This window comes from Arvicola amphibius, chromosome 12 (assembly GCF_903992535.2).
Source record: "Arvicola amphibius chromosome 12, mArvAmp1.2, whole genome shotgun sequence".
NCBI lineage: Eukaryota > Metazoa > Chordata > Mammalia > Rodentia > Cricetidae > Arvicola > Arvicola amphibius.
Genome location: NC_052058.2, coordinates 44,432,928 through 44,449,774, shown reverse-complemented (window position 1 = coordinate 44,449,774; position 16,847 = coordinate 44,432,928). Strand labels below are relative to the sequence as shown.

At 47.5% G+C, this 16,847-nt stretch overlaps 1 protein-coding gene and 1 long non-coding RNA gene across 5 annotated transcripts in view; one reads left to right on the top strand and one right to left on the bottom strand.

Annotated features, from left to right (window-relative positions):
- Window positions 1–16,847, bottom strand: part of Rarb (retinoic acid receptor beta) — a 459,458-nt gene that overhangs the window by 113,835 nt on the left and 328,776 nt on the right. For 3 of the 4 annotated variants that reach the window (XM_038349069.1, XM_038349070.1, XM_038349072.1), the window contains one exon: window positions 2,523–2,671. In XM_038349069.1, coding sequence (XP_038204997.1) covers window positions 2,523–2,671 — 149 coding nt within the window. Of the gene's footprint in view, window positions 1–2,522; window positions 2,672–2,865; window positions 2,986–16,847 lie in introns of those variants that run through there. The other variant, XM_038349071.1, reaches the window with a different exon arrangement.
- On the top strand, window positions 3,085–6,082 carry LOC119827406. The gene is made up of 3 exons (XR_005287664.1): window positions 3,085–3,332; window positions 3,606–4,033; window positions 5,086–6,082. It is a non-coding gene; the product is annotated as an uncharacterized LOC119827406 (long non-coding RNA).

Sequence of the window (16,847 nt, the reverse complement as noted above, 5' to 3'; positions counted from 1 at the left end):
CATGCAGGACCCACAGAAAAATGACTGCTAAACTTGCCTATAGGTGAGATGATCCTTCGGGATTCCTGCTTTATGAAAGACACAGTAGACTGACAGACTGCCAATATAGGCAGAACTTTCCTTGAAATTTCCTGCTTTATGGAAAAATCTGCTGGATACTGTGGACCTGTAGGCTGAAGACTGGATGCCCCAATGGTACAGAAGAACTTTGGGTGACTGTCCAGGCAGTGAGATATCTCTGTCAATTCTAGAATTTTGGAAGTTGCTTACAGTGAACTTATTGTTTATTTAGGTAACATTATATCCTTATGGAGTCTTTGATGGAGATGAAGAATAGTTATAATTTTCCTTAGTTACGATAAAAGATAAAGTAGATATAAATATTGTAAATGTAATTCTTGCTTTATACCTGTTTTTTTTTATGTGTAATTTTACTACGTTAAAGTTAAAACCTTACTTTTATATTTAAATAGAAAAGGGGAGGTGATGCAGGATTCCCCTCTGTATCTGTGAATAGCATCGGTTAATAAAGGAACTGCTTTGGGCCTATAGCAGACCTATAGGGGAACAGAGCTAGGTGGGGAAAACTAAACTGAATGCTGGGAGAAAGAAGGCAGAGTTAGAGAGAAGCCATGTAGCCCTGCTGGAGACAGATGCCAGAACCTTGCTGGTAGGCCACGAGCCTCGTGGTAAAGTATAAAATAATGTAGATGGGTTAATTCTAGATGTAAGAGCTAGCTAGCAATATGCTTAAGTAATTGGCCAAGCAGTGTTTTAAATAATATAGTTTCTGTGTGATTATTTCAGGGTTAAGTGGCTGGGAATGAACAAGCAGCTCCTTGCAACAACCCTGTCTAATAACTACATAGTAAATAAATTAAAAGTATCTCTTCACTTACCTTTCAAATGAACATCACAAACTGAGCTGTTTTCTTATTATCCAACAAGTGGACAGACTGCCCCAGCTTTCCACAGAAGCCCTCAAATGTCAGGGGTGTTTACATGGATCCAGCTACGGGTGAGCACTAGGATATGCAGGTGAATGAGTACAAGTGGTTTAGTACTCAGTGCCAGCTGCCACCTTGGCAACGACAGAAGGGAAGAGAGTCACTTGAAAGTAACTCTCACATTCCCAGGGAGAGCAGGACTCTTAACGTGCATTTTCCAAAACTGGTCTTACACGGTAAAATTTCATGTTTCTTAAAATGATTGATAAAAGGAGGAAACTCTTGTCCTTGCTTTGCGGGACTGAGTGATATTTACACGTTTGTTCATTCTGTCATTAAGCATCCGTTCTGGGAGGACTGAGGAGGAGAGCAGGGCCGGTACTGCTCATACGGAAAGCAAACAAACTACAAGCCAGGGGCTCCCACCCCAAAGCCACTTCTTGAGACCGCTCCTCAGAGCTGCTCCCATAAAGGGTGTTCTGACCTGTGGATGCTAGGCTGAGCCCTGACTGATTTGGCTCTCGGCATGTTGCTCTGGACACCTTGTGTACTTCTTTCACGGAACTGTGAGCTATGGAAAAGGGCTGTGCCATGAAGACATCAAGCCATCACTGATGTGCTACCCAACAGTGTCTGACCAAGAGGCGCATAAACTGCTCGTGTTGATAAGCCCCGTGCCACAGAACCTGTAAAGTTATCCTAGCACCTTAACAATCTAGGTGAATCGTGCAGTCTAGATATAAAACACCACACCTGAACAGCCAGATAGAACTAGACAGCAGCTCCTAGGGAAGGGCTGGCTCAAGACAACACGGTTCTGTGGATACGTCGCATCTGCCTCTGAGTCTCTTTTGGTTTCTTAAGATCACAAAGACCTCTTTTCACTCAGCTATGCCTCTTGGGCTTGATAATCGTTATCTAGCCTGATTCAAAGCAGCCATCTCCTGTCTGACACATGTTCAGCCTCCAGGGTTCTGTGGGCAGGAGCTTTAATCCAGCTTTGCTGAATTTACGGTGCATCGACAGTAGCGAGTCTGTACAAGCTGGGAATCAAAGCGTAATTCAAAGGCCACAGGGCTGAGGGAGGCAGCCAGGAGATAAATCCCAATTTCAACCCTGGCTCTCTGCAAGTTGTTTCGGTGGACTGTCAGTCATATATTTAAAAATAAAATAGAAGTACAAAGACACCAGATGGCATGTCCCAAGAGGACTCCTTCAAAAGGTTCTTAGCAAGAAAGAACTTGGCAGAGCCTGGGCAGGGGGTGGTGGTGGCGCATTTTAAAGGCCCAGGACTGTTTGGCCTCAGTCACTCATTTACAGACATTTCTGAACTTTAAACTAAAGAAATGAAAGCAGGTGACAGAAACCATGAGATGCAGCCAAGCCACAGCCCCAGCTGGAGGTGATGCTGTAGCTGTCAAGATAGCTTGTTTCTGGAATGGAGGGGGGTCACATCATGAGAGCTAGGGGGAAATGAGGAGCTGAGGCACTGGGGTACTCACCTTGTATCCTCAGGGCACTGACGCCATACTGGTGCCAAGGGAAAAGGAGGAATTGAGGCACTGGGTTACTCACCTTGCAGCCCTCACAGGCACTGACGCCATAGTGGTACCCCGATGACTTGTCCTGGCAGACGAAGCAGGGCTTGTAGACCCGAGGAGGAGGAAGTGGAGATGGTGGGCTCGGGACGAGCTCCTCAGAGCTGGTACTCTGTGTCTCAATTGCTGAGGTAGAGAAGGGAGGGAGGGGAAACAAGAGAAAACACATTTCAGTTCCTTCAGGCTTTCCCCAATCACTTCCAACATCTCGGCTCCAAGCTTAAGCCATAACTCTAGCAGGTTTAAGCCCACAGAAGCAGTTGTCCTAGTTGCCGCCCCCGAGGGCTGATGCTGAAGGACCCCTGCAAAAGCAACCTCACATGTATCTAATTTGAAGTTCGCAGGCACCATGAGGGCGAGGGATCCCAAGTGACCCAGGAGAAACAGAAATTCAACACAGGTCCTTCAGGCAGAGAGCCTTGTCCAAGACCAGCAGGGAGAGGGTGGAATCAAAGTCCAAAGTCAGCCCTTTGGACAAGCCCTGGATCTCTCTTCTGTTTCCCCTGGCTTTCTTTTATCTAGTCGTGGTGTATTGTCTGATGCTATTGCTCACGCAACCAAATATGACTTGTTTGTTTGTTTGTCTGTTCATTACAACAAAATAAAGAAGTGCTGAAGTCAAAGCCCAGTGCTGCGGGTATATGTGGCCGAGCTTTTGCCATGGAGTCATAATGGGTAAAAATCATGGCTTTGGGAAGCCCTGCACTGCTTTGAGCTGGCCCTGACCCTGCAGCACCAACAACCCTGAGCTTAGAAAGTGCAGCTGCCAGCTTGGAACAAGCAAAAGGTACGTTTCGATAAAGCCCCAGGTTGGTGTTCGTGCTGGAGATGGGGGAGGTCACACTTAAGCAACTTCTAACTTGTGGACATCTGTATTCTGGACATGGATGTATGTATTTATTTATTTTAGGAAAGCAGATTATTATTATAGGCCAGACCAACCTTGAACTCCCAGTTCTTCTGCCACTGTTTCCCTGATATTATGGCAAAGACATTTGCCACTGTGCCTGGCTTTTTAGTCCAGACTAGAAACCTCACGATCCCTGTTTTCATTATCCAGCAGCTCACACTCCACTGAGATGGAAATTTGTGAAGCTTGGACCAGAATGTTCTCCCATCAGAGCAGGAACTGGCCCTTGCTTCCTGCAGGCACACAGAGCCCATAAATATGAAGAGGACAATTGAAAGGAGTCAAATGGTGTTCCAGAAGCTTCCAGCCTCCAAATCACTTTACAAGGCACAGAGTATTTCCAAAGATTATCACGATTCTAGTAGTTACACCATTCGTAATTTTGCCAGCGGGGCACTTTCCGGGCTCGTTTCTTCTGTAACCACACTTACAGCACCCAAGTTCCTCCACTGGCTGCGCCTGCTGCTAACCCCATGAGCTGCTGTCTCAGTTGGAATCTCCCACACTGGCCCCAATGTTCTCAGCTGCAGCAGCGTCTTCCCCAGCTCCCTGAGTCTGCACTCTCCACCCTTGCATTGGTACTGGCAAGCTAATTATTCAAAAGTTAAAATTAACCTATCACCTGCCTACGGGGGGGCGGGGGGGGCTCCTACAGTCACGACTGAGGTCAGAGTCCTTACCATGCTCTTCAGAGGGCTTTTCAAGACATGTCCTCCCTCAGTGAGGCTCATCTTGCATGACTCCCTCATTGGTTGAGTTCTAAATAATTGCTTTCGGTCTTTTAAACAAGACAAACTCAAAGAGCAATGTGATACACTGGCTCTGTAGCTGGACCTATAGCTCCAGCCACGTAGGGAAGGCAGAGAGGCCCAATGCCAGGAGCTCTAGGCTAGGCTTGGTGCATAGCCAGACCCTGTCTGAGACAGGTGAGCAAATACCCATACTGACCATTTTCCCAGCCTACAAACCCCAAGACCATTCAGGCTTGGCTAGTATTTATCACTTAGATCTCAGAGGAAGTGCTGCTCTCTCAGAGTTGGCTTCTCTGAAGAGCCCTTGCTGTAGGAGGGAGGGTGGCTCAGCGGTAGACCTTGCTTGTCACCTGTGACACCACGGGATTAATCCCCAGCACAAATCCAAACGACAGAAAGAAAACAAAATGGCCCCTCCTTATTCCTGGTCACGGTGTCATGTTATTTTATCTTATTTTCTATAAATTTTTAACTGTTGTCAAAATTTAGACTGTACAACTTCATATTTTACAATCCTCCCCCCCCCCCCACACACATACACACAGTCTTCGTGAGGCCAGAAATCCTATCAGCAGAGTTCGCAGATGTGAGCCAAGACTCGGGTTCTTCCTATAGAGCAGATGATCAATGAACACTGGTTGAACTAATTCATGAACTTTCCCCCTTTTTCTTCTCTTTTCAAACACTAAGTGCTCTTTGAAGCAGTAAAGTGATAAAATCCGAAATCAAAAAGCACTCTTACGCTCATTTCTTCCTTAAAAAACTAATTAGCCCTTTGGAACGGAATCAACTAGAATTATAGTATTTTCATAATTCATGAGAATCTTGGAATGAAATCATTAGGGCCCTAGTAGATAAATCCACTCTGGCCATTACAGGTTAGATCCGAGGACAGTGATGAAGACATCAGATTTGTTCTTCTCTGGCACACGGAAGCCCTGGCTCAGGAAAAGGTGGTGAATGATGCCAGGAGTCCAGCAGACAAGGAGGGGCTGGCTTGAGAAGTCTCGAAGACTTACCACACTCAAGCCCTAAAGGGAAGGCACCCTCACACTTCTGGGTGTCCCTCTGAAAGCTGGTAGGAAATCATGGCATCCACAAGAAAACAGTTCTTATTGAAATGAACACATCTATCTTGGCAAAACTGTAACAAACTTCAGGCATGAGTGCGTACATGGATCTCACAGTCTCTTCGTTTAGACACCCCCTTGTGCTTCTGGGACATCCTGGCCAGACTTCTTTCCGTGCACGCAAAGGCATTTGCTTGCTTACTGAAATGGAATTCTACTGAGACCGGGGCACAGTTTGGTTTATGGCATCATGGCTCGAGCTCCTTCTTAGTACTTTTCCTACAATGACCATCTTCACGGCCAATCTCAGTGTGTTTCCATCTGTTTCTTTGGGATCAATGCTCAGAAGTGTAATCATGAAATTGAATAGAGATTGTGTCTCAACGTGATTTTGTTAGGGTGTAATTCAGGCTGGTAGACTGACTTCTGGAAAGTCTGTCCACATTCACGGCCATCCTCCAATGCCCATCTTCAGGCTGGGCTGATGAGCATCTTTCTGGTTTCCCCACAAGAACCAACAGCTCTCCAGAGCCACCGTTAGCTCACACTCTCTTCCTCACGTGAGCGAGGCCTGAACCTCTGTGGAACACCTGCTCTGGCAGCTCTACGACTGGAGTAAATAGAGTCCTCTCAGGGCCAGACTCAGCTGTCACAGCCATGCCCCGAGTTTCGAAAGTGGGTGGCAATTTCCATAAATATGTCACTTCAAATACCTGTACTGAAGGAACCCAGCGTCTTATCTTCCCAGTGAGGAAGCAAAATGGGGAATGAGCTAATCACAAGAAGCGTGAGACATAGCAAAGACCACGGCGAGGCCTGTAGATGTCCAAAATCCCCAAACATTTTAAAGAGGTAGGGCATTTGCTTAGCATACATGAGTCCATGGGTTGAATTCCCCAGTACTGGAAAAAAAAACTGTATATTTTTCTGTAGTGTGTGGTCTTATATTTCCTCTATGTTACCTACAGTGCTTAAAGTGCCACAAAACCAAAGGGAATAAAATTAAAATTTCAGATTTCAGTAGCAACAAAGTTGGCGGAAGGCAAACATTCCAAGGCATGTTCTAGAATGGAAACCAGGATGTGGCACCAAGATAAAAGACTCGGAGGCTTTGTTCAATGGAATCACTTGGTCTTTAGCAATGTAGCATAAACACACTCTGGCGCAGTTTATTAGAGTTCCTCTTCCTGCCTCCCTCCCTCTCACAAAGAGGTGGGAATCTTGGAGGGGGGGCGGGGGTAGAAGGTAGCTCTCCTTCCAGGGACAGTTTTTGGTATTTAAGGTGGATCCCCTTTCACTGGACACCTTTGGTATTTAAGGTGGATACAGATGGCTTAGCCATTGATCTGCTCACGGTCACCCTGCTTAAATCAATAATCTATTAGTCCCTTTAAATTAGAGTCGGATTCATCAAATGCCCTTGAGAGGCCTCAAACATTTTCTTCCTTATTCCAGGCAAGTACAATCAGTCCACGGAATGATAAAAATTTTTGCTGGAAACCTCTGCCGGCTCAGCAGACAATGCGTTCTGTATTAGCTCATTCAGCATTCTCAAAGCCCCCCCCCCCCCCCCCAGCAGCTTTCCGCTCTTCCCAGGGGGAAAGAGGCTCCTGTGGTGTCATTCAGTTAAGCAAGGGTCCTGCAGCCATCCTGGTGGACTGCACGCCAGGGAGTCCGTCTTTAAGAAGTAATTCCCATCTGGTGCTGGACTCCTGCTTTTATCCATTGCTTGCTTGTTTCCTTACCAAATGGAACTCTGTTTCATTAGGGTCACTGTCTCCCCAAACCACAGCATAATCCAAACTACAAACAGGCTGTTGGCTTCTTTGCTACGGTATGGGCAGAGGAGGGGAGCCAGGCCACGTAGTTGAAGGGTGCCTGGGCTCACCGTCATGCTGGAGAGAGGCTGACAGACCTGCTTGGGAATACATGTATCTTGGAGACTGGGGCCTTTGAGAACTAAGATGAAGCCAAACTTGTTCTAAGAGTCTTTGAAACACTGTTACAACGCACACAGGATGGTCTTTGAAAACATAGAGATTTGTTGGCCTTGCCCTTCTCCTTCTCCCGGCTTTCCTTTCTTCCTTCCATCCTGTTTTTTGCTTGTTTGTTTTGGTTTGTTTTTTTTTTTTTTTTTTGCTTGTTTGTTTGAGACATTCTCCTTTGTAGCTCAGGCTAGCCTCAAATTCACTATTTTGCTAAGGCTGGCTTTGAACTCTTGACCCTGCTGTCCCAGTCTCATTCCTCCCTACCAGTGTTCCTCAAAGCAAGCCCCACACCAGGACCACCTCACAGCTAAGAGAGCAGGTGTTGGCCTTCAATGTGTGACTTTTCAGCGGGTCTGTGGTGAAGGGCCTCTTCCCAACCCCACACGGTTCATGAACTGATCACAACCAAAACCAGAAGGAATGGCTACAAAATAGAGAGAGGAAAGCAAAGATCCCTCCAAAGCAGCAGCTAGAAACTGACAGAGTTTGAACCCTGGCTGTCAGTTTCTGCCCCCTCCCACTGGGACTGACAACAGGCTCCTGGACCCCGGCCAGCACAGGGCTCCTACCTGCATACCTAGGTTGTCTGATAAAGTTTATGCCCCTTGGGTCAGCAAAAAGTAAGACCAGTACCACTCCTGAGGCAACATTCTTAAACACTGTCATAGCTCTAGAGGTTGGCTTGGTCCACAAATAAAGCAAAAAAAAAAAAAAATCTTAAAACAAAACAGAAGAGGAATCTAAACATAGCTGCCTGTTAAGTGGGTGTTGCTCTTGGTAACTGGGACTCACCTGGAAAAACACAGTATAAATGTCCTGCTGTCAACAAAGCACCTGAGTGTCCCTTAAACACACAGAACGTCCCCAACAATAGCTGCCTCACAATTCCTTTCGTGCTTGGCATGTTTCTAAAGGTTAGATTAAGGAGCAGATAGCGCACTTAAGAGCTCTGTAGATTCTTTGGCCTTTGAGAGAGCTAATTTACAGCCCGCTAGCCCCTGTTGACAGATTACAGGATTCTGTGTTCGGTTTGATTAGAGGCAGGCAGGCATCAGGCAGCATGAAAGGCTTGCCTCTTTGCTAGAACCTTCTGATTAAGACAGTATTTTAATGCAGCCTCTGGGCAGCTGATACTTAACGTGGAAAAGGAGCTGTAAAGCAAAAGGCATTTCCTGCACAGCCCCTGGAGAATTTGGAACCTAGCTCTGGGGTCGGCGGGTAGGACTCACTGCAGTTAATTAAGGGCGAATGGCGGCGTTGTATTTGGTCAAAACATCCAGTTAGGTTTGATTTTTGTTGGCACCAGAGAGCCGATCTGAAAGCACCTCCCCTCCCCCGCCCCACTTTTCTGAGGATTCGCGGTAGGATCGCAAAGCCCACAGCTCGGCTCACATACATAGGGGAGAAAGTCAAAGGAAACGCCAAAGTTCAACTAAAGTACAAGTAATTAGAACCAGATCTGGCTGTTGCATGCGCGCATGTGCGAGCGAGCCTGCAGAGCCTTTTTATTAACACGTCGTTTGCAGGCTTGGGGACGCACTGGGGGTGGGGGGTGGGGAGTGGGAGGGGGGGGTGGGCGGGAGACTTTGCACCAACCAGGCCCGGGGAGGAGGCTCCCTGGCCTCGCAAAGTGAGGCTAGCAAGTGTGTGGTTCGCTAGGAGCGCTGGTCTCCGGTGGTGGAGCCCGAGGATGCTTCACCGGACAGGGAGGAGGGGCAGAGAAGGGAAACCCCACCCCAGCCTTGGCGTCCTGACTCAGTAACCTGCTGGTGACCCTGGCGCTGTGTGTGCTTGCCCAGATCAGCACTGATCCTAGAGAAGCAGAAGGCATGTGAGACTCCCTCCTACTCTGACCACACATGAAACAGGTTCTGGACACCGGCAGGGCTTGAAAAGGCTCGGTGGCGAAGCCACAAAGTCAGAAGACTTTCTGAGTCGCTGAAGAAATCTTTACTTTTCAAAGTACAGCCTCTGGCCCTTATTCAGGTTATCGTTAGGACATTCCTGTGTGCATTAATATTTAGATACATTTACGTGAATATATGCGCCCACCGTCCTCACCGCCTCCTGCTACCATTTTGCTGGGTCTGGTTGGCTTGGGAGCTCCATCAGCTTCCCTGTGCACCTTGAGGTAAATGTTTCACGGGTTAAGATGTAGGCTCTGTGGGATTAGCTTGCCATAACCAGAAACCCTCTTCTCTCTCATGCATTTGGTTGTGGCTTCCAGCCAGCGCTGGGCTCAAAGTTATCAGGAAGGAACCTGCAGGAACCGTATCTATTGTCTACTGAGCACTTACTATGTTCCTGATCCTGCTAACCCATCACTCCTCCCCAAAACCACAGGGAGGGTGGGGCTCTAGGCTCTAATGGGACAGAATCACTGTCCTGAAAACTCACTTTTTGCTTCCTTTTCCACCTCCCTCGGTTGTTTATCGGCCTGGGATTTCACTGGGCTCTGTCTCCTGAGAGTCACTAACGTGAGAACGGTGGAGCTGAGAAACCCTCCCTCTTAAATCCACATGCATCATTTCTCAACACTGACATGACCCAAGCTCTGGGCCTCAAAGAGAGAGTGAAACTCTGGGACCTGTCATTCAACCTCTGACTCCATATGACTGAGCTCACCACCAGCAGCAGCAGGAGCCAGCACTCCTGGGAATGGCTTTCCCCACAGTTAGTGATGTCATATTTTCACAAGAGACCACAACATGCCCGACGCCTATATGTCAGCTTCATCACACCTATCCCACTTCATGGAACATAGGTGACGTTCACCTTATACGGTGTCCTCTGTGATGCTGCTTCCTGGGACATGCGAAGTCAGCCCAGGGCAGGGTTCAGATAGACTTTCCTGGAAACGCATGGCAGGCTGACGCTTCTAACTGCGTATTAAAGATCCAGCTGGAGGCACTGGAATGGGAGCTGCATTGAGAGAACACATGCTGAACATCCTCGGGAGTCAGGCCAGCATGGAACTACTTGGGTCACAATATTAAGGTCCCCTAGAGAGTTTTTCCCAATGCCACATGGTTCCGTTCCACATCCTACTTCTCAATTCGGAGTCTAGTAACTTTTAAGGTGGCTATTGTATGGACCCCTGTTCTATGGGCTCAAATCTCCCAAGTGGAATTCAGACGAAAATGGGAGTGTTAAAGTGTCCATTGTGCAAACACCTTCTTTATTTGTGCATGATAAATACGTGTGAAAGCCAGGTTGGCCATCAGCCTTAACAAAAATAAACAAGAAACCTGGCTGTGCTGGCTCACATCTGCAATTGTGGCACTCAGGAGGCCGGGGCAGGAGCATTATAAGTTTGAGGCTCGTCTGTGCTACAGTGAGTCCAGGCTAGCTCTTGTCTCAAAACATAAAAGTTAAGAGGAGAAAAAATGAAAGTAGTGGAGAGATAATTTTCAGGAGGCAGCACTGAAATCCTTTGCCCATTGTTATGTCTGAGGAAGCTCCAACAGGAATTTAAGCAAACATTTCTTCACAGAAACAGCGCTCTGCTTGGCTGCATATCCATTCCCTTGAGTTTTTCGGTGCTATTTTTTACAGGTGTATACCTAATATTTACAGTCTAAAATCACGTAGGCTCATTGAATTCTCACAGCCCAGGTTCTCTTGATGACATCCCGAGCCTGCATGGATTTCGTGGTGGAGCCGAAGGGCATTTGTAGCCAGGTCAGCTGGACTGCATCTCTCTCTCCCACACGTGAACACAGTAACTGTTGGGTTCTCTCTACCTCTCTGAGCCCCAGTGTTTCCTTCCTGAAAATTCAGATGTTCCTAAAATTCTCACTGATGAAAGGGAACAATAATTGGGGCTTGCCCGGCATACAGGAAGGGCTCAATAAATGATAACCATTGGACTTCCATACACTAAGGGCTCAATAAATGTTAATAGACTAACATGCAGTAAGGGCTAAATAAATGCTAACTAATAGACTGGTATACAGTAAAGGCTCAATATATGCTAACTGGTAGGACCTTTCCAGCAAGCCTTTCCCTCCCACCTTCCTTTTTCTAGGGCAGTGTTCTTAATCATCACCAATGGTTCCTGTGGGGACACTATAGTAGTCTAGGCTGTTGCAGTGGGGGGCGCTGCTGGAGAGATGGGGGGACCAGCAGCCTCTGCTGTAGGAATAACACACAAGAGAGCAAACAGAACAGCAAGCAGCTGAGGCCACAGTAAGACCCGTGACCACCAAGGTGACACAGAGCTGATGGAGGACTGACTGAACCTCCTTCCTCCTTCCTTGTAATATGTTATAGCAAGCTCTCCCCCAGAGCCATGCAGTGACAGTCTTGTATAAAGCCACACTTGAACGAGAATCCTCTTTTCCCTGCCCTATTGGCTCTCACAGGCCAGTTACCTTTCGAGTGCCCCCCTCTGTGCTTCTTTTCTGTAACCAACTCTCATGTCAGAGCTGTGCCCGATTTCTCTACAAAAGGAGATGAGAGACTCTGGCACCTTGGAGGAGACATCTCATAGTGCCCACTGAAGGCCTTTCCCCGAAACATAAAGAGATGGAGCCCAGATTACAGAGTGCTGAGTGGAAAAGGCTGAGCTAGGTGAAGAGAGTCATGGGAGTCCATTGCTATCGGGGACAGAGATGCAAGATGGAGGACCTTGGCACTCAGTTGCCTTTGCTGCAATGCTCAGGGTCCACTCTGGAGACTGGGGGATGCATGCTCCCTGCCTCTGGGAGTGCCTTCCTTATTGGCCACAGTGAGGAGGAGGCTTGGAAACACACAGGGAAAGTCACTTCCACTTGGTTATTGGAGTGCTGGGGCAGAGGAGGAAAGTCACAAGAATGACAAGAGCCTCTGGAGTTGAGCCAATAACTGCACCAAGCCATAGTACCAGGTTACATTTAAGTGGTGGTATGCTAGTCACCCACATTCTGCTCTAAGCTTTTTACATGTGTTAATTCCTAGCGGAAGCCGAGAGAGCACTGGGTGTAGGAGCCATTTAGAAGCAAGAAGCCAGGGGCACAAGGCAGACAGGCAAGTTGCTGGAGGTCAGGAACCCTGTTGGATAGGTCTTTAGACTTGACTGGCCTTGGATTCAAGAGTACTGGCCAGGGATTCAAGAGAAGACAATTGATATGCTCTTTAGAGGTCCCTAAATGTTAGGGACAGACAGACAGATGGACAGACAGACTCCCAGTTAGCACAATGTACAAACTGGAAAACTAAGAAATCAGGAGACGAGGAGGAGGGCATGACACCTTTTTCCTTCCTAGGTTGGGGACCTGAGCAGTCAGCGCAGGAAGGGGCCTCGCAGGCGGGCCACTGGCACATCAGGGTCCCCCCTCGCCCCTGCAGGTGCCACTTTTCCAGTTTACTTGGTGCAGGAAGAAAAGCAAGAGTCAGAAAGCAGAGCCTGTGGCCTCCGTTGCCTCTGTGAGCTGAAGTGGAAGGTCCCATACAGGAGCTGGATGACTCCTCCCCAACAAGACCTGGCAGGGAGCTGAGACACTGGACATGGTGCCCATCCCTCCTGTGCCTTGAGGTGAAGAGCATGGAGGTCCTGTTACTGATGGAGCCCAGTTCCACAGCAACCACAGGTTTACAGGTGCTGGTGTTTCCTTCAGAACCACTTGAGTTTCTGCAGTCACTAGCTTACCATACAGCCTGGCTGGACTCCATGTAATGACAAGGCACATCCCCACTGCTCTGTATTGTAGGTAAGCTCAGTTTTATAGGGTTTTGTTGGTTTGTTTGAGACAGGGTCTCACTAGGTCCTGGCTGACCTGGAACTCAAGGTGATTCTTTCGCCTCAGCCTCCCAAACACAGTGACTAGAGACAGGACCCACCATATCCGGCTTGGTTTCTAAGTCTGGAAGCAAAGTTGTCCATACCAAATGGCACACAGTAAACATTTCAGGCCCTATGGGCTTCACAGCTTCTGTCCAAGCAGCTGGACTCTGCTGCCGAGGGAGTGTGCAGCCATCCACAAAACGTGACTGATAGGTGTGGCCTGGCCACAACTCAGATCAAGCTAATCTGCTGACCCGCACTTAAACTAAATTAAGACTCCTCCCTTAACAGCACCCTCCTGAGTTAGGATAAAATTCATGAATTCCCTCACTTCTAGAAGAGAGAGGGGGGGAAAGAGAGAGAGAGGAGAGAGAGAGAGAGAGAGAGAGAGAAAGAGAGAGAGAGATAGAGAGAGAGAGAGAGAGAGAGAGAGAGAGAGAGAGAGAGAGAGAGCCATATGTCACAGAGAACAGGCCATGTTTGGAAGACATTGTCACCACAATGTGTTGTAAGGGGCTGGCATTTCTGCAAAGCTCACCTCGTGGATACATTTTTATTAGTCACAGAGGTCAACATGCTTGCCATAAATACATTTTCGAATTCCTTCCTGCGTCTTCTGTCTAGTGGGATTATTTTTCATGTCTGCTTCCTGGCCTACAGCCAGGCAGAATGTGGGCGTTTTAATACCTTTAATCCATTATATGGACTTTTTAAAGGTCCATACGACAAAATAAAATGCACTTTCACGGTCAAATATGCAATAAACCTGATACGTCCCTTAATATTTCATATCCCATCTTCCACCCTGGCTGTGGCTGTTTCCCGGTTCCAGTGTACAGAACGATCCGATATGGACAAACTTATTGCTAATTTCTCATTTGATTGTACAGAGAACCCTTGACAATTCATAAACAATGTGTTTCACTGTGCACTTTGGAGAGATCCTTGCTCCCCCAAATTCTGAAGATTTAAAATCGCTGTCCACTTACGTCTCTACTGCTCCTGCCCAGTATGTGACAAGGTGACAAACCAGTCATGCCGATCCTTTGTTGTGATGCTCTGCTCCTGAGACGGGGCCTCATCGTGTAGCTTTGAACTCACAGCAATCTCCCTTCTCTGCCTCCTGAGCACTGGGACTGTCGCGGTGTCCACCACACCAGGCATCATCAAGTTGACTTTTATCAGGTCATTTCTATCAGTGGTAGGGCTTCTCATCCAGGGGTATGTGGACCCGAGCTTTGGAATACAATCTCTTCCCTGGGCTGCCTTCCTAGTTCCCAAATTGCTTATAAAACTCGCCAGCCCATCTAGTGAGCTTGTGGGCAAATGCTACCCTTCTGTCCCCTGTACATTCTCCCCAGGGATGCAGATGTCTGCTTATGGGATGGCTGTGTTTTACTCTCTCCCGCGGGGGAGCAAATTCTTCTCCCCATGCTGGACTCTGCAATGCACAACCATCGCAGAGGGCCTGAGTTAACGGGTCGTTAGGCTCACTTGATACCCTCTAGAGGAGGGCTCAGATCACTGGCCTGTTTACCTTTTGTGAAACATCTGTTTCCTATGAGCCAGTTAAAAGTGCAAACATCTGTAAATAATAAGCCTGTGTGTGCACATAATTTAATGAATTAGGACATAGTGGGAGCTGAACAGTAGGGCACAGCAATTAGAGCAACTGCACATTTTGTTACAAATGTATTTTTTTTCTTTCACATGGGAGCACTTGCTCTGTGGGTCCTGAGGTTCCCAGCCCTTCCTGCCTGCCCTCCCTACTCAGAAAATGGGAGCGTCTTGAATCTGGTTGGCACAGTGTCTTGTAGATTGCCCTCACACAGGTGAGAGGGCCCGGCATCCACAGGGCTCCTCAGTCACTGTGAGTCAACTCTGCTTCCCTCTTGCCTCCAAAGCTCTCCTGGAAGACGAGGGGAGCAGGAGCGCCTTCCTCCTCGGTCCCTTGCCTCCTAGAAGTGCCAGCTCACAGTGAGCCTTGTAAACACTGTAATGATGGGACGTCTCGTTTCAGTAAGGACAGCCACAGCTTGAAGGCACGGAGGCAGGAAGTAAACTTGGCCAAGTGTCTCCGAATTTGAGCTTTAGCTTTATTTCTGTTTCTTTCTTCACACCTTCTAGGGATGGGTGAAAGGGGAGGAAGAGGGGAGTGGTACTGTCTTCATGATCAGGCAGGGCCATCAGAAAAAAAAAATCTACACTGCCGTTGCTACCAACTGGGAGTGTCCAAAGCCACAAGAAATCAGCTCCTGTTTTGTTTCCCAGATTACACTCATAAGGTCTCGCAGCAGCAGACAGGAACTACCCCAGCTTTGGCAGCTGCCTTGATGTCACTTCCTATGGTTTGAGTAACCACCAAATAGCTAAACAACCAAAGACAGAGACCACCTTAGGGGTTCTGCAATCCAAGTTCATTTCCAGTGAACTACACCCGGCATATTTCTGAGCATCCGTTGTGTGCCAGGTCCTGGGTTATAGACAATGCACATGTGATGTATGAGGGGGAAACTCCTATAAGAAGAGAGTGCTTGGAACTTTCCAGAAATAACTACAGGCTTCCACGGAGTACAGCCCATTTTCTGCTTTAGAGGTTTATTGAGAGGTCCAACCTGAATGGAAAGTGACTGGAAGATGTTGGAATACTATGCCTTCTGCAAACCCAGGATTGGGATGGACGCATGATACGCCCATTAGAGTAATATGGAGTCGAACCCACTCGGTCCTCTACAAAGTAAGAGGGAAGCCTTTGCCAGGCCCTGGAGAATAGTTACTCTCAGAGGGAAAAGCAATTCAACATTTGACTGAGCTCCCAGCCCTGCAACTCTGTTTACATTCTCCTGTGGTCTGTTTGCCATCTACTTAAGGAGATAATTAGAGCTTGCTAATAGCACCAGAAGAGAAGAGAAGACGGCTGAAGGAAAAAGGGAGGCAAACAGAAGCGCAATCAGAGCTGAAGCAGGCAGAGCTCTGCTGGGTCACTGGGCCACATAGTTACTGGGAGTTAAACTAATTCTGATAAAATGAAATTCAAAGTTTCCTTCCTCGGATGTGTTAGCTATAAGGGCACAAGCTCAGGAGCCACAGGTAACTCAAGACGACAATGCACGTGATAACGTATTGCTTCTGTCATATGGAAGGTTCCATTGAAGGGCATTGGTATGGAATACACAAAAGAATGTGGTCCTCAACATCTCCACGGCTTCACAGCACACAGTTAACTGATTGCTCATAGTGGACCAAGAACTATACCAGCCTTGATAACAACAGAGATATAACATACATTGAGTGATCTCAGAGATCTCCTGGTGCAGAACCACATGCACATGCATGCACACACACACATGCTCAAGCACACACTTGCACACACAGGCACACAAACATGTTCACAGGCATGTACTTGTACGTACAAAAGGAAGCAAACCGACACCATAAACATGCCCAATGGCAGAGATAGTGGTAACATCTGGTTGTTCACTGAAAATACTTTCAACTTTTCTGCCCTTAAGTTTATTTTTCCACAATAAAACATTGGGGAGCATGGCTTACTTAATGAGTACTGTACGTTGTGCTTGTTAGTCTTTTGTCAACTTAATACAAACTTGAGTCTCTCCCAGGGAAGAAACCTCAGTTAAGGAATTGCCTCTATCATATTGGCCTGTGGAGCATTTTCTTAATTAATGGTTCATGTTGGAGGACTGGGCCGCCACACATCCAACCAGGATGCATGTCGTATACCCTTTTCCTTATGTCTTTGATTAAGACTTGGACCTTAAGTTTGTAAGGTGAGCATCACAGGTCAAGTTCACAGATGG